The sequence below is a fragment of the Natator depressus genome, chromosome 1 (assembly GCF_965152275.1).
Source record: "Natator depressus isolate rNatDep1 chromosome 1, rNatDep2.hap1, whole genome shotgun sequence".
NCBI classification, from domain to species: Eukaryota; Metazoa; Chordata; order Testudines; family Cheloniidae; genus Natator; species Natator depressus.
The window spans coordinates 118,704,597-118,729,900 of record NC_134234.1 but is presented as its reverse complement, the minus strand read 5'-3'; the positions used below and the strand labels follow the sequence as shown (position 1 = coordinate 118,729,900).

At 44.4% G+C, this 25,304-nt stretch overlaps 1 protein-coding gene across 1 annotated transcript in view; it reads right to left on the bottom strand.

Annotated features, from left to right (window-relative positions):
* The window catches only part of VWA3B (von Willebrand factor A domain containing 3B), a 108,854-nt gene extending 87,764 nt beyond the window's left edge, over positions 1-21,090 (bottom strand). The window contains exons 1-7 of the mRNA XM_074965365.1: positions 20,975-21,090; positions 18,909-18,984; positions 18,237-18,464; positions 16,132-16,226; positions 11,639-11,889; positions 9,479-9,638; positions 5,227-5,396 (exon numbers count right to left, since the gene is read on the bottom strand). Of these exons, the coding sequence (XP_074821466.1) occupies positions 5,227-5,396; positions 9,479-9,638; positions 11,639-11,889; positions 16,132-16,226; positions 18,237-18,464; positions 18,909-18,948 (944 nt within the window). The 5' untranslated portion in view covers positions 18,949-18,984; positions 20,975-21,090. The remainder of the gene's footprint in view (positions 1-5,226; positions 5,397-9,478; positions 9,639-11,638; positions 11,890-16,131; positions 16,227-18,236; positions 18,465-18,908; positions 18,985-20,974) is intronic.
* Positions 21,091-25,304: the final 4,214 nt, after the last annotated feature.

Below are 25,304 nucleotides of genomic sequence, written 5' to 3'. Positions count from 1 at the left end.
AGGTGCAACTGAGTCAAAAGCCTTCCTAAAATCAAGATATATCATGTCTACTGCTTCCCCCATATCCACTAGGCCAGTAACCCTATCAAAGAAGGAAATTAGGTTGGTTTGGTAAAATTTATTCTTGAAAAATCCATATTGGCTATGAATTATTGTTGGCCTCTCCAGAAATTTTGTTATATTATGGTTGGAAGCAAGGTTAGTGTGTGTTCAGTTAATGCCCCTCTAGTATTTTTAGCAAAAGGAAAGATTAAGGACAGGAATGTCCAGCACTAGAATGTCCCCACCTCTTGGGGGACAGCACAGAGGAAGTCCAACTGCATAATCCAGGCACCCCCCCCTCCGCGCTCAAAGAAAGGCTTACAATCACAAGGGAGTGTGATGAATGTGTGCCAAGCCCTGAAACAGGAAACAATCTGACTGGGATTTTTCTAGCAAAGACTGCTGCTGCTTTGGGTCCTGATGACATTGGGGATTACTCCCCATTTACATCCTCCTACTATGTGGTAGGAAAGCCAGTTACTGGTTTAGCCTTGATTTATGCAGGAGAGGACCAACATGACCTCTTTTCAAGACAAACTCCCTCAGCACAATATGCTGATGTTGCTGCACTGGATTAGGTTATAAGAGGCCTGAAGATGGGGAGTGCTGGTGTCCAGGGAATTATATGCTCTGATTTGAGTTCTGTGTGTAATGCACTTACTGCTTTTCTTCCATTTGAGAGCAAAAAAAATGAGTGGAAGAAGAGTGATGGCAGGAGCATTAAGCATGTAGGCTTGTGAAAGTGGTTGGATCAGGTGACACAAGACAAGGGATTGATGGAGGTCTGGGTAATGAAGGGTAAGGCACAAGCCAAGAGTGGAAAAATTAAAAGATGGAATGATGAAGCAGATAGGGCAGTAAAGGAAGCACTCAAAAGTGGAGTTATATGGCCAGGAAAGACAGCCACTACTGTGGCAGAGGCAGTGACAACTAGAGCCATGAAACAGAGACAGAAAAAAGATTTTGATCTACAGGCTCTACAAAAGGAAAATGAGGAAATACAAGACACCTTAAAATCATTAGGTGGGGGAACTGGTATATTATATGAATGGAAACTAAAACCACAGGGATGGACTACTTGTGGCTCGAAATTCAGGGGAGGTCCCGGTTGGATTAAGTGAGGAGTTCATGAGAATAGACGCACAGCAGGTGGACATTTAAATTAACTTAGCACTAAAGAGCGAGTGTTTACTGTGCAATGGAGGCCCACAGCGGGAAAAGATATAGAGGCGTATGTGGCAGCATGTCTAACCTGTGCCAGAAGTAACCCGGTGGGGAGGAAAAGGAGGAGACTGTTAAAGCTCTAAGTTCTGGCCGGCCTATTGGAAAGAATACAGGTGGACTATACAGGAGAATCATCTACAACTGCTAGAGGGAATAACTGTAGATGCTTTTACTAGGTGTACAGAAGCTCTTCTGACTCAACACTGTACAGCCATCACCACAGCTCAGGTGCTAACAGAGCAGGTATTCTCTAGGTGGGGTCTTCCTAAGGCTATGGATAGTGATAATGGTCCAGCATTCACAGGAAAGGTGACTAGGAAGGTTTGTGAGATACTACAACGTGATCAGAAATTCCATATACCATGCCACCCACAGAGTCTGGAACTGTGGAACGAGCCAACTAGACTGATAAAAACAATGCTGAAGAGGTGGTAAGCGGCTCAGGGAAAGACTGGGATGTTAAACTACACCTTGTTTTAAAGGTCATAAGGAAAAGCATGGCGAAGGCTATGAAGGTTACCCCTTTGAGACTATGACTAGGAGGGAGATGAGATATTCATTACCCCAGGGATGGACATAATACAGTATAACAGAGCAGTAGGTTAAGGAATTGGTATGGCACATACAAGAGGTACACAAGATGGTGGCAAGAAGCCTGAGAGAGGCCCAACAAAAAAATGAAACGATAATTGACGACCAAGTCTCTGGCAAGGCATATGAAGTGGGAGATCAGTTCCTTGTGCAGTATGTCTCAAATAAAAGGCCCTTTCCAAAAACCAGTTGGGAGAGTCCCTGCTATGTAATGAACAAGGCTAGTCCATCCATATACCTGGTCAGGGAAAAGGATGAAAAGGGGTGGTGAAACAATGGTTGTATGCTATGCAGCTGAAACCATACAGAGGGAAGAACAGAAGGAATCTATTGATATAAAAAGAGGAAGCGACAATAATTTCTTTCTCTTTCAGGTGTTGATCACGATGGGAGGTATATTGTGCACTGCATTGGGGTCCGTAGTATTTGTGATAGAGCAGAGGAACAAGGTGGTGACAGTGCACAAGGGGGAGAAAGCCACCCTAGCCTTATGGTTTCCAGGTAATCATGAAGGAAAGCCTACAAAGCTCTGGTACAGACAGAACTGAAGCCAAGGTGGAAGATCCTGCAGCACAAGCAACTCTCAGGAGCAGGGACTTGGACTGGGGGACCCAAAGGGGGCCATGTGTTTAAATGGGATGGTAATGGCTAACCTAACCAGTTATAACATGCAGTTAACACATGCAGGAAATATTACAGTTACTCTAGCAGATCATCCAACGAACTACTGCCCATGAGTCCACCTACCATGCCAGGAAAGTGACTGAGGCTTTGACGTTCTCTCTGAATGTGACTAAGAATGGGGAGAGAACCACCACTGCTTCTGAACATACTGGTGTAACAATGCTTCCTATTCCAGAATTGAAGCAAGATGAACCATGCCCAGAAATGAAAGCAGGACCTGACAATGGACTAATGATAAGTTGTGAATATCAGATTATGTATAATAATGTACAGTACCAAACGATACCTGTAGTATTGAATTTAAACAATTGTACATTCCCACAGCAGCTCTGTCATGAAAAATCTGCATGCTTCTATATGCAAAGGGTAGTAAACGTAGTGCAAAATTTCAGACAATCAATGGATGGGATGGAATTGGAGGAAATTTGGTGGCCTGAAGAGGGAAAGAGATAAAAGAGATACAGGAATAGTACAAGGAGTTGAGGCATTGGGAACATCAGCATGGAATCATATGCATATCAGAGTATTGTGGGAAGAAAATCAGAAAATGAGCTCAATTACAAAGTCTGTTAAAAAGTTAAATAAACAATAGAATGAGGATATAGGGGAGGATTTAAAGAGTTTCAGGATGCTAGAATAACAGGACAGTTGTTTAGGGAAGTGGAAGCAGCAATCAATGAAATGCAAAAAATCATGAACCATCCTAATGTATCAAAGGTGATTACCTGTTTGTGGTATGGCAGCTTTCTCACAAAGGAGCTACAGGTAGGACTAAAGAAAATTCAAGGTGGGGAAGTGCCTGGGTTGATAACAAATAAGGTGCTATTCAAGGATCTATTATGCTGAGAAAAAGTGCACATGGATCCTTCCTATAGTACTAGCAGTACCAGTGGCCACAGGACTAAGTAAAGCATTAACAGTGTATAGCATCCAGTTCATAGGTTTGTTGGAACCTACCCTGGCAGGTTATATCTTAAAGGAACATGTCACTCATCCTCAGATACTGGTAAGGAAGGGTGGGAAAGTCTGGAAAGCCCCGGATACCTCATGTTGTTCCAAGAGGCATGGTACCTATTTATGTTGTTGTGATGTACAGCATGTGGGTTCACCTTGGATGAAGAAATCCAAAATAATACATTACAGATGAGGCAATGGGGACACGGTCAAGCCAAGGTTGCAAAGGCTGGAGAAGGCAAATATTGTATAACCTCGTGGTTTGGACATTTTCAGTATGGGACACAAACATGTTATTACAACTGGCCAATGTTCTGCTCATTTTGCGCTTTAGCCTTTCTGATTTTGTCCCTACATGCCTGTGCTATTATTTTGTACTCAGCTATTTGTCCACCTTTCCACTTTTTGAGGATTCCTTTTTGATTTTCAGGTTATTCAAAAGCTCCTCAGGGAGCGATTCTGGCATCTTACTATTTTTCCTATCTTTCTTTCGCAACAGGATAGTTTGCTGTTGCACATTTAATATTGTCTCTTTGAGAAACTGCCAGCCAAGGCTTGAATTACAGGGTAGCCTGGGAGAATGGGACCCCTTACTACTTTTAGGGGCTACCTCACTTCTGTCTTACAGCCCCTTACTTCTCACTACTGTTTAAATGAAAGCAAGCCACTTGACATTCAGGGACACACAACTTTTCTCCTGTAATTTAAGCATTGCTGTGAGCTCTCCTGAATGGTTTTTTCCCTTAGATTTTCTTCCCATAGGACCTTACCTACCAATTCCCAGAGTTTGTTAAAGTCTGCTTTTTAAAAAAAGTCTATTGTCCTTATTCTGCTGCTCTCACTCCTTCCTTTCCTTAGAATCATGAAATCAATCATTTCATGATCGCTTTCACCCAAATTGCCTTTAACCTTCAGATTAGCAACCAATTCCTCCCTTTTAGTTGGAATCAAGTTTACAATGGCTGTCCTCCTGGTTACTTCCTCCACCTTGTGAAACAAGAAATTGTCACTGGTACATTCCAAGAACTTATTGGACATTTTGTATTTTGCCGTATTAATTTTTCGACACATCTCTAGCACAACTGCTAACTATGACCATTGCAGCCTCTGCATAAAGCTATGAATTGTAATTAAGTTAGTAAGATGTTTGCTTTATGGTTACCTCTTCCTCCAACCCCACTCCACCCATTTCATTGTTTCATCCACCTGCTGTGTCTTGTCACAACTTTAACTGTGAATTATCTGGGACAGAGGCTGTCTTTTTACTATGCGTTTGTACAATACCTAATACAACAGGGTTCTGAATTCCCTATTGTTTCCCACAGGTGTTACTGCAAGACAGTATAATCAATCAATCATCTGTTTCAGCATATTTTTGTATCCATCTCTTTTCCCTCCTGTTTTTTTTTCTGCAGAGCCAAGAATCGGAGGAGCTGACAGATTTTTTTCTCATTTAGATAGTGAGCTGACTTAAAGAGAGACTGTGAGCACGGCTGTGGAGGGAGGTTTGGTCTGAGCACAGGAACTCCTGAGTTTTAACCCCAGCTCTTACAACGATTTCCTCTGTGATCTTGAGAAAATTACTTAACCTCTTTGTCTCAGGTTTACCATCAGTAAAATGGGAATACTCACTTCTCTCCCAGGCATGTTGCAAGGGTTCACATGTTTCTATCTCTACAGTCCTTCAAAAGCACTGAAATCAGGGAGTAGAACTAGTAGTATTCCCCATACCTTCCAGAGGTCAGCTGGCTCGTCTCCTTTAGGAAAAGAATGGTTTCTTCCTCCTTTGCATTAAAAGATACTGTGTGGATTGGGTATGGGCTGTTAGAAACCTTCTGCAAGAGTAGCTGCTTCATGTCCTCTGGAAAATCACCCACAGTAAAGTAATAAACAGCTTCAACCTATGGTAGATACATTATGCATATTATTAAACAAAAAACAACAATAGGAAGACTTATTTTGCATGTAGCTGCTTTGGATTTACCCTAGCAATGCACTGTGCTGACATGAGGAGAGAAAAACCAGTAGAGTTGACTCATTACAAGGGTCACAAGGCTAATAGAGGCTGGGTTCTCCTTCTCACTTATACTGATGTAAATCAGAGGTAATTCCACTGGAGTCAGTGGAGTTACACTAGCATAAAACTGGTTGAAGTGATAAGAGAATCAGTCCCACAGCTATCACAGCCTAGTATCTGAGACAGAATATGGCAATAACTGCAGTACCTTAGGCACTGTAAGTATTGGTAAATGATCACTTTTAAAAGAAGCCACTCTCCACGTACACAGTAGGGAGCTCTGGAGCACCCACTAAGGAAAATAAGAGAAGATAAAACTGGTTGAGCCTGAGAAGGTATTAAGGAACCACGTCCGTGCCTTCATGCTGCTGTGAGGTACAGTCCTACAGTAAAGCAGATTCAGTCCTCCATTAGACCCAGTGAGTATTTCAATTTTTGCCTTCTAAAGCGTATGGGTACACTTTGAGTGGGGGGCTGTAATTCCCAGTTCAAGGAGACATACCTGTGCTAGCTCTGGTTGAGCTAGCATACTAAAAATAGAGTGTAGTCTCAGCAGCAAAGCAACGGGAGGCTAGCCACCCTGAGTAGATATCTAGCATCTTGGACCGCTATTTGAACTTCGGTGGCAAGCCTGTCCCACCAGTTGCACTGCCACCGTTACACTACTTTTAGCACGCTAGCTCAATCAGAGTTAGCACAGCTCTGTCTCTTTGAACTAGGAATTACAGCTACAGCTCAAAGTATAGACACAATCTTAACGGGTCTTCATCTCAGTGCCCTGAATCCCAGATGAGCTAATAGACTAACACATGCGCATTTTTACTCCAACTTTTACTGCATGCACAGAGGAGGCAGGATTCTCCAGCTACCCCACGCAGTTAGTATGTGTTGGGAACTGCAGATTAAATACTGCTGACCCATTGGGGTAGGTGTGATTCATTAGATTCCACCCTGAGTGTAGGGGAGGGAGGAATAGCCCTCTGGGAGAGTGACCTAGGATTTGAGACAGGTAGGTCCTGAGGAAAGGAGCGTTAGGGAGTAACTATGCCTGAGATGAAGGACGTACCAGGTTTACAATGGCGCCATTGCTCCGGGCCCACATGCAGAAGGTGCCAATTATGGTTGCCAAGCAGGAGCGCTGGAAACAACCTGGAAATCAGGAGGGGGGGGGCACTGGTGCCTGGACCATGCCCCCCCCCACCCCGTGGCCTTGCCTGCACTCCGCCCCTCCCACCTTAGTCCCACCTGCGCTCTGCCCCACGGCCCTGCCCCACTCAGCCTCTTCCCCCAGGCCCCGCCTGCCACTCACTTCTCTCCGCCCCCTCCTCCCCATCACTCGCTCTTAAGGCAGGAAAAAAGGCTATGCCCTCCCACTTTTAAAAGTTATGGGGCCCCTGTTGCCTGCTGTTCGGTTTTTGACCGGAAAGTCCAGTCGAAAAGCACACCTGGCAGTGTCTGGTCAGCAGTCTGGTTGCAGGAGTAACTGCAATCAGCCTCCCCATCAGGAGGACAGGAAAAGCAGCTGCTGCTGCCTGGAGGAGCTGCAGCTCAGCTGGAGAGAAAGAGACCTGGCTCCCAAGGACCCAGCTCTAGCGGAGAGAGGTAGGTACCGGCTCCATGCCACCCAAGGGGGGATCCTGTCCACTCCCGCCCCTCCCCTCTGCCCTGGTGTGCTTGCCCCTGGCCCCTGCCTCAGTCCAGGGACCAACCCTTCACCTCACCCCACTGTGCCCTTGCCTCTGACCTCTGCCTCGCTCGGGGACCAACACGCCACCCCACCCAGCTATGCTCTTGCCCCTGGCCCCTGCCTCGCTCTGGGGTAGGGTTGCCAGGCATCCAGTTTTCGATGAGAATGCCCAGTCAAAAAGGTACCCTGGCAACTCCAGTAGGCACTGCCAACCGGCACATTCAAAGTCTGGGGCTCCCTGCCTGCCCAATCTGCACATGGTTCCCAGAAGCGACCACCAGGTCCCTGCAGCCCCTAGACGCATGGGCAGCCAGGGAGGCTCCACACACTGCCCCCACCCCAGTGCTGGCTCTGCAGCTCCCATTGGCCGGGAACTGTGACCATTGGGAGCTGCAAGCTGCTCCAGCCGTGAGCCCCCTCCTGCACCCCAAACCCCTCATCCCTGGCCCCATCCCAGAGCCCACACCCCCAGCCCGGAACCCTCTCCCACATGTTGAACCCCTCATTTCTGGCCCCACCCAGAGCCAACACCCCCACCCCAGAGCCCTCATCCTCCTCCCGCACTCCAACCCCTGCTCCAGCCCGGTGAAAGTGAATAAGGGTGGGGGAGAGTGAGCGACAGAGGGGGGGATGAGCGAGAGGGGACAGGGCCTCCGGGAAGGGGCAGGGTAGGGGTGTTCAGTTTTGTGCCATTAGAAAGTTGGCAGCCCTACTCTGGGGACCAACCCCGCCATGAGGGCCCATAAATATGTTTGGTGCTGGGCCCACAAAAGGTTAATCCAGCCCTGATGAAGGTTTAGGCTAAGTAAAGAAATCACAGGAGCAGCCAAGTCTGGGGAAACAGTTTAGCTACTGTAAGTTTAATGAGGAATTATTTTTTTTTATTAACGAAGCCAGCCTCCAGGAGTGAGTCACTTTATGACTCTACAATGAAGGTGTGGCTTTTGCCTGGAGCCACGTGGAGACTCCACCAGCTTACGCTACACTACACGTCCCTGAACACACACTAAATGAATTTTCATTGATAAGGTAATGGTTGTAATTAAACTCTGTTCCATGATGGCCAACAGCCAGAAGGACTCTCCTGGATGGTGCACTATCCCACCAGTGTCTTCAAAAATAATAATAAGGCTTATGTGTGAGGCTCTCTACCAGTTGGCTGGATTGTTTAACATTTTCTTCAGACCCAGACCTACAAGGCCTGATAAGCCTGATTTTTTTCAGTCAGACCATACTGCAAATTGGTAATGTTTTCCCCAAAAAGCAGTGACTGTCACATTGCTAAAAAATCACACATAAGAAAATGTCACCCTTGGACAAATTAACTCCTCACCCAGTTTAATTTTAATATCAAATTACACAGGAGTCAAGACTCATCCAGGGTGACATCCACCCTGGGTAGAGAACCACGAGGCCAAAGCACCACCTCACAACCCACTTAAAATAACTTCTCAAAGAAAGGATTAAGTAGAACCTTGCACTGGCCCTCTGCACATCTCCTGTGTAAATGGATAACTCAGTCCAAACACAGAGGGCCAAATTTACTATTGAATTTAGCTTTAAATGAGTTGTACCAATTTTCTCCAGCAATAACTTTGGCCCAATGTGTCTTTTCTGCCACAGGAATGGAGTGGCTGGCTAAAATTATGGTATATATTTTTATATCCTTGCCTTTCCTTTAATGAGTAAAGTAATATGGCCCTATTAAAAATAAACAGAATTTAACTGCAAAAATACTTGGTATGCTTTGGGCACTCCTACTGTAAGAGAGTTGCTCAATCACTTGGTGAGGCTACAATTTGGATGTCACGGGAGACTTTAAAGAATTCCTGGAGTCAGCTAGTGCTAAGTTAAAACAGTCTTCACATATATTTTTTTATTTTCTTGCATATTTCAATCAGCAATACAGAATAAAAATTATGTCCTTTTCTAGAGTAATATTTAATATTAACATTTGCATTAAAAATTATTTTGAAAAGTATATCTGGTGAAGACACTGGAGGGAAAATATTTATCTTACCCATCATGACTTCAGAACACATTTACCTTTCATGCTCCACGGAAAAACAAAAACAAGCTTCTGCTTTCAGAACCTGATACATTTACATATGGTATTGGTAAATATGGGCTGTAACTCTACTGGAAAGAAATACCTTCTAGATAGCCACAAGTTCTCTCTTTAGCCCTCCACAGTTCATTAGGATAAAACTTGCAATCCAATTCTCCCACTGGATATTCTTGGGTTTACTGGAGACTTCGGAAGAGATGTATAAACTTACTGTCTCATCACGTATGGCTTCCAACAGAGCCTCAGTGGAGCTGGTGTGGCTGATGGCTGGCATATGGTCCAACTTCCAGAGCCATTTAACAGCAGACTCTACAGAATATTCAGACACAGGAACGGCTTTCTGTTGCCACTTCACAAGATCTCGTGCAGTGCTGAAAATAATATCAGTGATTATTCACGAGTAATGAGGAGCCACTGGCAACACACTACAGCAGAGCTCAAAATATTTCTACTGTATTAGACCTTTAACAATAATAAACCACCAACTCTTGAGGTTGTAGTATTCCATTAATAGGACAGTAGTTGAAATACACATTTCTAAAACCAGACTAGCAATAAGATAAAGAGGTAAAATAAAACCCTCAGAAGGCACCACAAGTTTGAAAATTAGTTTCTAAGGCAGTTGTTTCCAAAACAGAATTAAGATAACTAAAGCAATATAGCTGCTTTAAGAACAATTTCTAGAGCATATTTGCCCTTAAACATGCAAGAAGCAATATAAAAGACCTATCTTAGAAGTAGCTGACTATACAGGCTGGTGGGATGTGGTGGGGAGGAAACAGAAATATTCCAAGAGTAAGAAATAAATAATTTTAGCACTGTTGCCAAGCGAAAACAAATGACCATGTTCTCTAAAAACTGGGGGGACAGAATGGTCTAGTACTTAAAGCACATGACTGAGTGTCATAAAACCTAGATTTTATTTCTCCCTTTACCCCTGACTTGCTGTGTCATCTTTGTGACTAATGAGTGATTTTTAGCCACTGTGTCATCTGTAAAATAGGATTAATACTTACCTACCTACCAAACCAGAAAGTTGGGATGTGGAGTTCATCAGTATTTTAAAAGCTTTGAAGTTTTTGTCTTGAAGGCATTACAGAAGTGCAAAGCATGTGCGCATGTGCATGTATACAAAGAAAGAAGAAAAGAAAAAAAACACAGGTGGCTCTAGTCTCTGTGTCATTCCAGAAAGCATCATTCTGGAGAATTTCTAGCAAATCTGGGAGAGTAGTACTGTACTGTCACACAAATTTTAAAAAAAGATAAAATGTATTTTTGTGCTAAATCCCCCACCACAGCCTGATAAATTCAGCAAATACTTAACTTTATTGTGCCTCAATTTTGATATAACTTTGCAGATCACCTTTAAAAAAGTAAAAAGAAAAGGAGTACTTGTGGCACCTTAGAGACTAACAAATTTATTTGAGCTTAAGCTTTCGTGAGCTACAGCGCACTTCATCGGATGAAGTGAGCTGTAGCTCACGAAAGCTTATGCTCAAATAAATTTGTTAGTCTCTAAGGTGCCACAAGTACTCCTTTTCTTTTTGCGAATACAGACTAACACGGCTGCTACTCTGAAACCTTTAAAAAAGTGTTGTGTGTGTTTTTCAAAGGTCATGTAAGCTCACTTCTGATCTTCAAACCTCAAGTGTATTGGGAGGTGGGGAATTAAGCACTTCAGGGCACTAGAATCAGATCTGTGGCATAAATCATGGGCAAAATGACTTTAGGAGTCACATTCTAATTTTTAGTAGACTTTCTGAAGCCAGTTTTCAAAACAGTATGCATTAAATTGCTCACAAACCTTTGCGTACACATGACTTGCATGCACACAAACTCCCATCCTTACGTAAATGTAAATCCTGATTTATGTGTGCGAATATCTATATGCTTGGATAAATAAAGCTTTGCACATGCACATGAATTTGAAAACCTGGGCCTATTTGTCACTGAGTATGAATTAATTTACTCATATTCGGAAAGGAATACAGCCTCTTTGTTAAGACACTGGACTGGGACTCGAGACATCTGGTTTCATTTCCCACCTCTGCTACTGTGTGATTTACTGTGTGACACTGCGGAAATCAGGTTATTTCTCTGTAAAATGAGAGGCCCGCCTGTAAAATGCAGCTAGCAATACTTCTTTTCTCCCAATCTGTACTGTTTTGTGGTAGGAACAGTACGGACGTACGGTGCCTAACATAATGAGGCACTGAACTTGGTGGGAGCCTTTAGGCACTACCATAATACAAATAATAAAAATGACCATTGCTACTGCAGTAAGCATATCATCAGAATACAGATCTATACTCTACAGTACTTCTCTTCATCTCATTAACAAAAAGTAGAAAATAAACACCATTTCCCTTACCGAATGAGGTTAAACTTGGCAAGCTGGGCCACTTGCTGTGAGAGGACCATAGAAAGCGCATCACGGCACAGGTCAAATTCAGTTCTACACACAGTGCCAAAGTCCAGAACAATGGTGATGCACGATTCCAGAATCACTCCAAATATCTGCCGACTTTCACTGGTTACCCATTCCATTCTCTGCTTGTACAGCTCAATAGCTCCAGTTAGACAGTCCACAAAATGAAGAATTAGCTCTTTTTTGGCTGTCAGCTTTATTTAAATACAAGAGAGAATGAAAATGAAGATCGAAACAAATAACTCAAAGCAGTCCCAAGTCCAGCAAAGCTGCAATGACTGATCCGTGTGCCAGATATGCCAGCCAAGGTAGCAATGGAAACAACCCATTTTTCTTCCACTATTTCAGCAGCAAATACTTGACAAATGCCTCTGAGTCTCTCACATATAATGGAAAAGCCACTGCACTTTATCCTAATTGCATTCCGCAATATTTAAACAAGCATAGGGCAGTGCCAACTAGTTTGCATGACTTGCTTGTGACAAGATCAGAGCAATGTAAGCGACTTAAAAGAAATGGGGGTGTTGGGGGTGGGAAAGGACTGCAGAGCAGATGGATGGATAAATTGGGGGCACTTGGAAACTAGTTATTAAGTTAGAACAAGATTGTGACTTGCTCTTAAAATGCTGTGCAGGCAATAAGGGGATGTACGGTTCTTTCCTGGGGCAGTGTAATCTCAATCTTGTCCTTAAGCAGCAGCTGAAAGGAAATTAAAAATGTTTCTTTGTATTTCTGTTCAGGATGCCCAACATTCAGTATCTATTGGGCCTAAATAGTTGTATTTAGGTATTTGGTACAAATGTTAGGCACAAATGCAAATTAAAAACAAAACCTAACTTCCCATAAGCCCCAGCCCCATCAGTAAATTAAGCAAAGCCAAGGCCTACCCCCGGAAAGAAAAATAATTATAAAACAAAAGAGAAATATACCTAAGACCTTCTCTAGACCGTATAACATTCACCCCAGGGTTCTAGGCAAAGTTATAGGCATTACCCTGACTCATGTACATAAGAACGGCCACACGGTATCGACCAATGGTCCATCTAGCCCAATACCTTGTTTACCGACAACAGTCAGTGCCAGATGCTTCAGAGGGAATGAACAGAACAGGGCAATCAGCAAGTGATCCACCCCCTGTCATCAAATCCCAGCTTCTGGCAGTCAAAGGTTTAGGGATATACAGACCATGGGGCATCCCTGACCATCTTGGCTAATAGCCATTGATGGACCTATCCTCCATGAACTTATCTAATTCTTTTTTGAACCCAGTTACACTTTTGGTCTTCATAACATCCCCTGGCAACAAGTTCCACAAGTTGACTGTGCATCGTGCAAAGAAGTACTTCCTTTTATTTGTTTTAAACCTGCTGTCTATTTAATTTAGTTGGGTTACCCTGGATCCTGTGTTACGTGAAGGGGTAAATAAAGAGCAGATGTTGTGAGAGAACTATCCACAATTACTCCAAGATCTCTTTCTTGGGTGGTAACAGCTAATTTAGACCCCATCATTTTGTAAGTATAGTCGGGATTATATTTTTCAATGTGCATTACTTTGAATCCACATTGAATTTTATCTGCCAATTTTCTTGCCCAGACACTCAGTTTTGTGAGATCCCCTTGTAACTCCTCTCGGTCAGCTTTGGACTTAACTATCTTGAGTAATTTTGTATCATCTACAAAACTTTCCCACATAACTGTTTACCCCCTTTTCCAGATCATTTATGAATATGTTGAACAGCACTGGTTCCAGTACAGATCCTTGGTGGACCCCACTATTTACCTCTTTCTATTGTTAAAACTGACCGTTTATTCTTACCCTTTATTTGATGTCTTTTAACCAATTACTGATCCATGAGAAGACCTTCCCTCTTAGCCCATGACTACTTACTCTGCTTAAGAGCCTTTGGTGAGGGACTTCGTCAAAGGCTTTCTGAAAATCCAAGTTCACTATATCCACTGGATACATATTTACTAGAATTCTTTGAGGGACAACAGATTGGTGAGATATAATTTCCCGTTAAAAAACCATGTTGACGCTTCCCCAAAAAACCATGTTCATCTATGTGTCTGATAATTCTGTTCTTTACTATATTTTCAACCAATCTGCCTAATACTGAAGTTAGGCTTACCAGCCTGTAATTGCCAGGATCACCTCTAGAGCCTTCTTTTAAAAACTGGCATCACATTAGCTATCCTCCAGTCATCTGGTACAGAAGCTAATTTAAGCAATAGGTTACACACCACATTAGGAGTTCAGCAATTTCATATTTGAGGTCCTTCAGAATTTCGGGGTTAATACCATCTAGTCCTGGTGGCTTATTTCTCTTTAAATTTATCACTTTGTTCCAAAAACCTCCTCTATTGACACCTCAGTCTGGGGCATTTCCTCAGATTTGTCACCAAAAAAGAATGGCTTGGGTTTGGGAATCTCCCACACATCCTATGCAGAGAAGTCCAATGCAAAGAATTTGTTCATCTTCTGTGCAATGGTCTTGCCTTCCTCGTGTACTCCTTTGGCATCTCAATTGTCCAGTGTCCCCACTGACTGTTTGGCAGGCTTCCTGCTTCTGATGTACTTAAAAAAAAATTTTTGCTCTTATTTTTTTGAGTCTTTTCCTAGCTGCTTTTCACATTCTTTTTTGGCTGCCTAATTCTACACTTTGCTTGCCAGAGTTTATGTGCCTTTTTATTTTCCTCACTAGGAAATGACTTCCAATTTTTGAAAGATGACTTTTTGTTTCTAATCACCTTTTTTACTCTACTGTTTAGCCATAGTGGCATTTTTTTTTTGGTCCTCTTACTGTTTTTATTTTATTTGGGGTATACATTTAGTTTGAGCGTCTATTATGGTGTTTTTAAATAGTTTCCATGTGGCTTACAGGCATTTCACTCTTGTGACTGTTCCTTTTAATCTCCATTTAACTAGCTTCCTCATTTTTGTGTAGTTCCCCTTTTGGAAGTTAAATGCTACTGTGATGGGTTTCTTTGGTATTTTTCCCACTATAAGGATGTTACATTTGATTACATTATGCTCGCTATTACTGAGCAGTTCAGCTAGATTTATTGGACCAGATCCTGTGCACTATTTAAGACTAAATCAAGAATTGCCTCTCCCCTTATGAGTTCCAAGACTAGCTGCTCCAAGAAGCAGTCTTTAATGGGGTCTAAAAAATTTTATCTCTGCATCCCATCCTGAGATGACATGTACCCGGGCAATATGGAGACAGTTGAAATCCCCCATTATTACTGGATTTTCTGTGTTTGTAGCCTCTCTAAATTCCCTGAGCATTTCACAGTCACCATCACCATCCTGGTCAGGGGGTCGGTAGTATATTCCTACTCATTATTCAAGCATGGAATTTCTATCCAGGGAGATTCTGTGCTACAGATTGATTCATTTAAGATTTTTACTATATTTGACTCTATGCTAATTTATGCAGTCATTTGCATGCTACTCCCCCATCTCCCACAAGTTCTCCAATAGTGAACATACAGGCTTGGAGACTAGAAGTTTTCCAAATAAAATTCCATCAGAAGTAGAAACTTTCAGCTCTCCCTTAGAGTGTCATTCTGCAAACCTTCTTTGTCTGGTTCCGATCTTACACGATCTATTGATGTTATCTGATTTGCCTCAGTAGTTCTGAAAACCATTTCTCAGGAACATACAGCAGCCAGATGGGCTAACACAGGATTAGATGTTAGAAACTGAACTGATTGCAGAAAAGATGATGGAATAAGACTCCCTGAAATTGTATTTTTCTCCAGGTTTAACCTGATGCCTGTTCTGGATGCCTGGGAACTGGGGAGGGAGTCTGGATATCAGATGATATGCTATTTGTTTTTTGAAGTCTTTACTCTTATGAATAAGCTTTTTTCTTATTCGCTGATGCAGAGATCTCTTCAATCAGAATCCATCTTTTCAAATAATGGGACAGACAGCAGCTACTACTAACATGCTCCTTAGAGCACAAGTCTGGGCAGAGTTCCATCAAGCTATTCACAGACTATACTAAATCCTTTGTGTCCTGTTGGTACTAAATTATATCTCTTCATTTGAGTACCGCCATTTGTTTTACTGGTAACCACTCTATTAAACTCAGTTTAGTCCTATTCCTTTTTAAGCCTTCTCCCTTACATTATAGGGTAAATCTGTTACTTAGAAATTTCAGCCTTCTCTTGAAAGCTTTACACTAGCCCATATGAAGCTTGGAGTATCACTAGCCCTCAGAAAAGAAACCCAACTTCTAGATCATTAATCATTTGGCGCTACAGAAATAAAATCATCAAAAGATAAAGTTCCCATTTTGGAAATACAGTTTCCTTGCAGCATTTCTTTAGAAGAGGAGACATTTCAGTCACATTTTGTTACACTGATATTATCTTTTAAATAGGGGGAAAGTTATTACTCTGTTGAACCACAAGTCAGTTGCACTTACATTATATACTCTGCCGTCTTGTGCTTTCAAGTATTGAGGAAACAGACCATCTGCATACCGAGAAGCCACAAATTTCCCCAAGCTGGACACATAATCTACATTCAAAATTATAAACGGTTGCCAGTTATACGGATTATTTTCGTTATGAACTGTTTTTCTAATCATATACAACAGAAGAGAGGATAAATGGCACTGTCATTAAACTCTTTTCTTTTGGTCAGCCAAATAACATTTTTACAGCAACCTACAAACCCAATTCAATAATCCTCTAGGGAGGAGACAGTAAGGTTCTTTGGATAAAAGGGGAAATTTTTCCAACAAGTGATACATGATGCAGGATAGATCCTAAAAAAAGTTACTATCCGACTTTAGGTTCATGCAGCTGGGAGGGAGGATTTGTTCTATTCATGTGATGTTAGTGAGCTTTAAAAAGGTTCTCTTTATGTTGAGTTGTAGAAATTACTCTCATCTCCTAGAACCATGTCTAGTTATATCTAATGGGGAATAAAAAAAACCTACCATCTAGGTTACTGGTAGAAAACTTCTTGGGACTTTAGATTTCTGCAATTTAACTTTTGTATTTTCCATTTACATCTTAAAAGTAAGTGCAAATATTTGTCAGTCAAAAGAGAAACAAATTGTGGATGGATGATGCCCTCCCGTGACATATATGGAAAGGAGCAAAAGTGAATGCAGCTAGCTGAAGGCATGTCTACACTGCCACTGAAGATATGCAATTTGCAGTACAGGTAACATAACTGCAGCACTAGCTTTTATCTAACTAGTGCACTAAAAACAACAACAAAGATGCGGCAGCAGAAACTTCAGCATGTGCTAGCAATGCGAGTACGTCCCTAGAGGGGCTTGTACTTCCTGTGTGAGGCTGGTGCCACTCTATTTATGCTGCTGTTTTTGTCATGCTAGCTAGATTAAAGCTAGCACAGGTATGCCTACCCGAGCTGCCAATCGCATCTTCAGTTGCGGCATAGACATACCCTGAAGAAGGAAAAGCATGTTCTCTGCTCCCTTGATGACAACAAAAGTTTCTTGGCAGTAGCTCTGCATAGCTGGGACTCCACTGACAGGAAAACATAGGGCATGGGAATATTTAAGAGCCATGGAGCAGCTATTCTATGCAGCATGTTCCTCTGCTTACCCACTGGCTTTTTGCTGGTAAAACCGTGCTATAAGAAGTATTCACTCCTCTCAGCATCATCTACCTCCTTAATCCAGAGAGGAGTGAGTATGCAACCTCTATCTAGCCTTCTAGTAATGAAAGCAAGGCTCCTGGCAGAGGAGAATACAGTATAGCTGGATGTGCAGTGCTAGACTCTCAAGTACCCACGGGTCCAAGCCAGCTGCATTCTTAAATTAAACAGCATAAAACAATTATTAATACATTACAACTACTACTTCTTAAACTGTAAGTTCTTCATGTCACGGAATGCCTTACTGCACTTTGTAAAGCCTTATTATGTAAATGGTTTATAATTATTATTTCTCACAAACTCTCTCCTCCAACTGCTACACAACTGCGAATTACAAATTTGTCTTTGATATTGCAGAGCTTGATTTTGCAAGAAAAACAGTCCAAGTTTAAATCTGATATTAATTACCTGTCTAAAAATTACCAAAATGTTCAACTGGAAGCACAATACAGTAATAATTTATGGCATGGAGTTCAGGAGGATCTTTGTGTTTTCAGTCCACGAAGGACAGGGTTCTTGTGGCAGTTACATTTTCGGGCTCCAGGGGAAAGGTTTGCACGTATGGATTCTGGAACATTCAGTATCTAAAGTTATTTCACAAATGTAGCTAGACTGAGATCACAATTAAAGTGAGGAACATGATGGTGCAGATTAAAAAGAATAGTCTCTCTCTCTCTCTCTCCCTCTCCTCGAGAGATGAGAAGCCATGTGGGATATATTCCCAAGCTAAAGTGAAGATGCAGAATGTAACTTCTCTTTCTCTTTTCTAAGATAGCACCAAAAAAAAAGAAACAATTTTAAAGGCTCCACCCCATATACTGTGCTGCTAAAAAAGAGCATGGAGCTCTGAACTATTCCAACTCAACTTTTAGCTTTTACCATTGGCTACCCTCCTACCTTCCCTGTGCTGAAATCCAATTTGTGATAAAATCTGAGAGAGGGACAGTTTGTTTCTCTTGAGTCCATGACACTGAAGCCATTGAGAGGATGAGATGAGAGGCTGTACATCCAAGTCCCACAAAGTGCTTTTCAGTCTCCTTTCCTTCTCTTTTGACTTCGCCTTGTGGGCAATGACGGAATCTGACTTTTCTTGCTCTCTTTTGTGTTTCATATCAAAGGTAACCTCTATAAAGAGAAAAAAACATGAGTGTTTACACTTACCAAAAATTGTTTATTCCCTCCCACCATCACTTGTCTCACCATTCCTTTTGCAAGGCATATTTTATATTTATCTCTCTACCTTTTTCTCATTCTACTGAAAAGTGTGCTTAACTATGGAAAGTCACCTTCAATTCCATATGTTTACCAGCTATCATGTCCCTCTCCCTCCTCCATGCACATTCACTTCGGTAAATTGGGTTTATTACCAAAAATTGCTCTTTGTTTTGAAACCCAAGCGTTGGGAAGGCTACATCCAGTCTGCCAGAAAGCAACCCTTTGAACTCACAAGAGACTTCACTCCAAATACTGGGAGAAATAATAGGCAATCATAACATGCACATCAGAAGCTTTCTATTGTAAATCATCCAAGAATACATGCAAAATATGTCTACTTCTTAAGATACTCACGGTCACTCCAGGCAACTCTTTTACACAGATTTCTGATCATTCTGGACTCCTTGATTTGGGGGCCTCATATTCATTCCTTGACAAGAATATGAAACAGCTTCAACATAAATATCAAATTAACCTCAAATATAAGGAAAGGCAATCAGCTAACCCTGAGCTCAAATTCTGAACCAAAACAGATTTTTATAAATTCAGTAAAAGTTCACCTTTATCCTTTCACTCTGCCCAATACAGAAAGGTTTTCTGCACCTTCACTTACTGTGCATCTTGAGTTTTTAATCTGCGCCGGGAAAACTAGACGATTTGATAAATACAAGAACAGCACGGGAAAGCCTGGGGAATTTCAAGATTGGAATAGAACTGATGAGAGCCCAACAAATTGTGAAACCTTGGCAAGGAACATGTATTCAGAGAGCTAAGATAGAAGGCTGTTTCATGTGGAGGGAGGAGTTAGGGGAGGATGAGAGACTGGAAGGGCTTGGAGCAGGGGTGAGCAAACTTTTTGGCCCGAGGACCACATCGGGGTTTCAAAACTGTATGGAGGGCCGGTAGGAAAGGCTGTACCGCCCCGAACAGCCTGGCCCTGCCCTCTATCTGACCCCTCCCACTTCCTGCCCCGACTGCCCCCCTCAGAACCCCCAACTCATCCAACCACCCCCCCGCTCCTTGTCCCCTGACTTCTCCCTGCCGGGACCCCCGCCCCTAACCATCCCCCCGGACCCCACCCCCCGCTCCCTGTCCCCTGACTGCCCCTATCCCTATCCACACCCCGCTCCCTGACAGGCCCCCCCGGGACTCCCACGTCCTATCCAACCACCCCCTGTCCGCCCCCCATCCAACCCGCTCCCCGCCCCCTTACCACGCCGCTCAGAGCAGCAAGACGGGCAGCTGCGCCGCCCGGCCAGAGCCAGCCACGCCGCTGCGCAGTCCCGCCACCCAGAGCACTGGCAGCATGGCGCGCTGAGGCTGCGGGGGAAGGGGAACAGCAGGAAAGGGGCCAGGGGCTAGCCTCCCCAGCTGGGAGCTCAAGGGCCGGGCAGGACAGTCCCGCAGGCTGGATGTAGCCCGCGGGCCATAGTTTGCCCACCTCTGGGTCAGAGGATTATGAGGAGAGGGAGAACACAGAAAGGGTTGTCAAAGATTTGACACCTACCCATGCCATGGGGAGTTATCTACAGCAAAAAGAACAGGAGTACTTGTGGCACCTTAGAGACTAACAAATTTATTTGAGCATAAGCTTTCGTGAGCTACAGCTCACTTCATCGGATGCATTCAGTGGAAAATACAGTGAGGAGATTTATATACACACAGACCATGCAAAAATAGATGTTTACCATACACATTGTAAGGAGAGTGATCACTTAAGATGAGCTATTACAGCAGGAGAGTGGGATGGGGGGAGAGAAAACCTTTTGAAGTGATTATCAAGGTGGGCCAAGTACTCCTTTTCTTTTTGCGAATACAGACTAACACGGCTGCTACTCTGAAACCTATCTACAGCAAATTACTTTGGGGATTTTTAGAAGTCAAGAGCCATGCAGAAGTGTGAAAGCCACAAAACTGAACTAACCAGTGTATCATGAAATACAGCCAAAGATAATGCAGGAGGGAAGGAAAACACATGCCCTCGGGAGTAGGGGAATTTATGGTTCCAAGGCTTGATTTTCTGAGCACCCACGACCACTGCTCCCATTGCAAACCAGGCATGACTGGGGCTACACTACCCTACCCTCACCTCTCTCCTTCCACGGGAACCTGGGTGTTTTAAGGGTTGCCCAGCAATGGCGCTCAGGGGCCTGGGGCTTTAGTGGTATTGGTGGGGAAAATAATGACAATAAACATTTAACTCGCTGGGGCCCCTGGGAGCTGCACCCCTGTCCTGGGGTCAGGGAGAGGGCTCCAGCTGCAGGCAGGGTGGGTGGGGGGAAGGAGATGTGGGTTTAACCCCTCAGGGCTCGCTGGCCCGGCCGCTCCGCTCACCACGTGGAAACGTGACATTCCATCCCGGCCACGGCGGCGCCCCCTGCTGGCGCCCCGCTGGCTCGGCCCCTGCAGGCTCCCCTCACCTGGCTGCGGCCGCTCCGCCGCCGCTTCCATCCCATTGTGACGAACGCGGCGGGTTCTAAGACGCGGCCGCCCCAGTGTTGACGCTGGAGACAGCTGGGTTGCTAAGGCGGGGCCAAGGGGAGCGGGGGCGGGGCTGATGCCTGCGCAGGCCCCGGCTAGCGCCACGCGCCCGGCACCGACCAGCCCCTCGCCCGGGTAGCGGGGTAACCCAGTCGGAACGTGCCTATGTGTAACCCGCTCTCCGTGCAGTGGGGCCGGGTGTACTCCTGGGGGCCCGTTTACATGGCCAGCTGGGTGCCCTGATGTATTTTGCTTGCTCAAGCCGACTTCCAACGAGCGCTGGCAATTTACAGGACGCACCGCGTTTGATCTATTTCTTTGTTCACGGGTCGCCGGCGAGACAAGTGGTTCTTGGTTAGACGGTTCGAAAAGCACCAGGGACTTTAACACCCGAACTGGGAAGAACTTTCTTTTATTGGGGTTCCAGATTAAACTGAATTTGCTTCCCACCCCTCCTTCCACGCTCCCGGCACAAGTCATCATCACTGATTGTATTAGTGTCGGTCTCAGGATATTAGAGAGACAAGGTGGGCAGGGGCAGAAGGTTGGTATAATTTTTTTGTGGTGCCTAGAATGAGTCCAAGTCCTGTCCCACCCCCCACACACCTGCTTAAGGCTCTGGGAGGGAGTTTGGGTGCTGGTGCGGGCTCTGGGCTGGGACAGGGGGTTGGGGTGTGGGACAGGGTGTGGGGCTGGGCCAGGGATGAGGAGTTTGGGGTGCAGCAGGCAGGCTGTGCTGGGGTGGGGGTCCAGAGAGGAGGACTTTGCCTAGCCCTTTCCCACCGGCAGCAGTGAGGTCCATGGATGGTGGGCCCCTCCTCTGCCCCCCCAGCACAACACTCATCCAAGCACTCTCCCCAGGCTGCTGCTTAGGCGGTCCAGCCAGGATAAGCCCCCTGCCTCGGAGTCGCCTGTCAGGGGGTGCTGCCATGCTTCTCCTCCCCTCTGCAGGCACAGCAGCTGCCTCACCCAGCCCCTGGCACCCCTCCCTCATAGCCAGCAGCAGATGGCAAGGGAGCACAGCACAGAGCTGCAGTGGGCAGCCTCCCGCTGCCCAGGACAGGCAGGGACGTTCAGGGAAGGCGTGTGGGGGCAGCAGGCGGGGCTGGGGGAAGAGACTCGGCCCTGAACATTGGTGGAGCCAGGCCCCCTGAGTCCTGTATTTGGTGGAGCCCAGGCACGACGGACCCATATAACTCGCCATCCCTGAAGGTGGGTGAATATTATCTTTTATTAGACCAACTTCAGTTGGTGAGAGAGAAAAGCTTTTGAGCCGTAGAAAGGAACAAGAGCTCTGTGTGGCTCAAAAGTTTGTCTCTCTCACCAACAGAAGTAGGTCCAATAAAAGATATTACCTTACCCACTTTGTCTTGCTAGTATTAGAACGCATTTATTTACTTAGTAACACATCAAAGGGAACAAAAGGGCCACAAGCACAGACACTTTAATAGATATAAATATAAAAGCCAACAAAGTCACAGTAGCTTTTGTTACCCCTGGTCATGGTTGCTTAGTAAACAAAGATGGAAAAGAGAATCTCCTTATAAAGTGTACAGTTCAAATATGTACACTACCAGTCTCTTAGTTGGAAACTATGTTTATATTTTTCTTCATATATTTGGAATTGAGAGTTTAAAGACTAGACTGAACATGCTAAGTCATTCGTGATGACACAGCTGTTCCCTGGGGGGCAGAAAAGGTGCTCAGCCGTGAAAAAGTTTCCTATTATGTCAATAAAAGAAATAAGTACTGAATGTTCTGTGGATTATTTTAGATACTGGGATTACCACAGTATAAGGTTTTTCAGTGGGAAAAAATGTTGTTTCTGTTTCAGCCATTCTTTATCATTCTTGAAAGTGCAACCTGTGATCTAGAGCAGTGGTGGGCAACCTGGGGCCCAGCAGGGTAATCTGATTGCAGGCCACAAGACATTTTGCTGACATTGACCATCTGCAGGCACGGCCTCCCGCAGCTCCCAGTGGCCACGGTTTGCTGTTCCCGGCCAGTGGGAGCTGTGGGAAGTGGCGGGCTGCAGGGACATGCTGGAACCGCAAACCACAGCCACTGGGAGCTGTGGGGGTCCGTGCCTGTGGATGGTCAATGTCAACAAAATGTCTCGTGGCCGGCAAACAGATTACCCTGATGGGCCGCATGCGGGCCGCAGGTTGCCCACCGCTGATCTAGAGGCTCAAAAACACATTCTGCCCATTCTTCTGCTTTGCTTTTGCAGCCTTCAGTAATGGAAGTCTCTCTTCAAAGATCTAAAATGAAAGTTTATTGAGGTCATTTTCTCTGCACTGTACCAAAAAGTAGTCAAAACTACAATCATACCTATGTAACTCCGAGACACCCCAGTCATCAGCTGGCGGGATCAAACCTTTGATCTCTGGAGCTAAAGACATGAGCTTCTACTGTATGAGCTAAAAACCATATGGCTATTAGCTAAGGCTGTAGAGCAGACTCATTAATCTCTCTCTCTAAGCAGTCTCTGTGCCACTAGATGGGACAGAACACCACACCAAGGAGGTGTGGGGATTGCATACTTTCCCTAGCTGAGGAAACGCACCCAGAGCGTCAGAGACTTCACAGTTGATATCCTGGATGAGCCCCCCCGGAAAGGCTGACAAACCCCAGTCGTCTGCTGGCAGGGTCAAACCTGGGGCCTTTGGAGCTTAGTGCATGAGCTAAAAGCCAACTGGCTGTTAGAATCATAGAATATCAGGGTTGGAAGGGACCTCAGGAGGTCACCTAGTCCAATCCCCTGCTCAAAGCAGGACCAATCCCCAATTTTTGCCCCAGATCCCTAAATGGCCCCCTCAAGGATTGAACTCACAATCCTGGGTTTAGCAGGCCAATGCTTAAACCACTGAGCTATCCCTCCCCCAGCTAAGGTTGTGGAGCAGACTCATTCATCTCTCTCTCTAAGTGGTCTCAGTGCCATTAGATGGGACAGAACACCACACCCAGGAGGTTGTGGGTTACACCTACATAGCTATACATACAGTGATTGCAGGATAGAAAAAAGTTTAAGTAAGCATTTAAATGTGCTTTAATTTTCCATACTTGTAGACTGTCAAAACCCCTAAATTTTGGACATGGCTACACTAAACAAAAAAGAAAATATTTCTTAGCATGATTTGAGTTTGCACTGTTGTTGTAGTCAGGGTATGAGAGAGAAAAGGTAGGTGAGGTAATCCCTTTCATTGGACCACCTTCTCTTGGTGGAAGTTTGTACTCTCCACCTACAGAAGTTGGTTGAATAAAAGATATTACCTCACCTACCTTGAACTTGCAAGACTTTTCCAATTCAGTGAAAGAGGACTGGGGTACCTCCTGGTGAGATGCTAACTTGAGCTCACCCTATGTTCTGTGGCGACAGTTAAGATCAACTGGGAGATTCTGGCTGTCAATTCCTAGGTAAAACTCTCTAAGACCAGCAAATAAGACATTCACTGCACACTAGGGTGACCAGACAGCAAATGTGAAAAATTGGGAGGGGGGTGGGGGGTAATAGGAGCCTATATAAGAAAAAGCCCCAAATATCGGGACTGTCCCTATAAAATCAGGACATCTGGTCACCCTACTGCACACCAGGCAAACATGAACATGTCCTACTTCACTATACATCCCTGCTTCATTCACAGTACACCATTGAACTTGTGCAGAGAATGAGTCATAGTGTCATAAAATCTAAGGCCAGAAGGTATCACCAAATCATCTCGCAACCTCCTGTATATTACAGGCCACTAACACCATCCAGCACTCACACACTAAACCAACAACCAAAATTAGACCAAAGTATTACAGCCACAGGAGACGAAACTATTATATGTCAGAGGCAGAAAACAGGAAGGACTGAGGTGCACTAATGCCTGAGGACTCCACAGAGGCAGCAACATGATGATGTGAGATATACCCAGATAATCCTGGCAAATGACCCATACCCAAACACTGCAGAAGAAGGTGAAAAAACAAAGGTCACTTGCAATCTGACTTGGGGAGAAATTCCTTTTTGACCCTACAAACGGCAATCAGTTAGTTCAGCCAGTCAGTTCAGCACCTGAAAGAAAGAATGCTCGGGGCCACCTCAGAGCCCTGGGTCTCCCCATCCAATGTCCCATCTCCAGCTGTGGCCATACCTGATGCTTCAGAGGAAGGAGATAAAAAAAATCCCTTCCTCACCCCTGCAGGTGGCCAGCTGCAACCCTGAAGCATAAGTGTTTAGGAACATAAAACATAAACTGGAAGTAAGCCCCAGGGTTGCTGGGC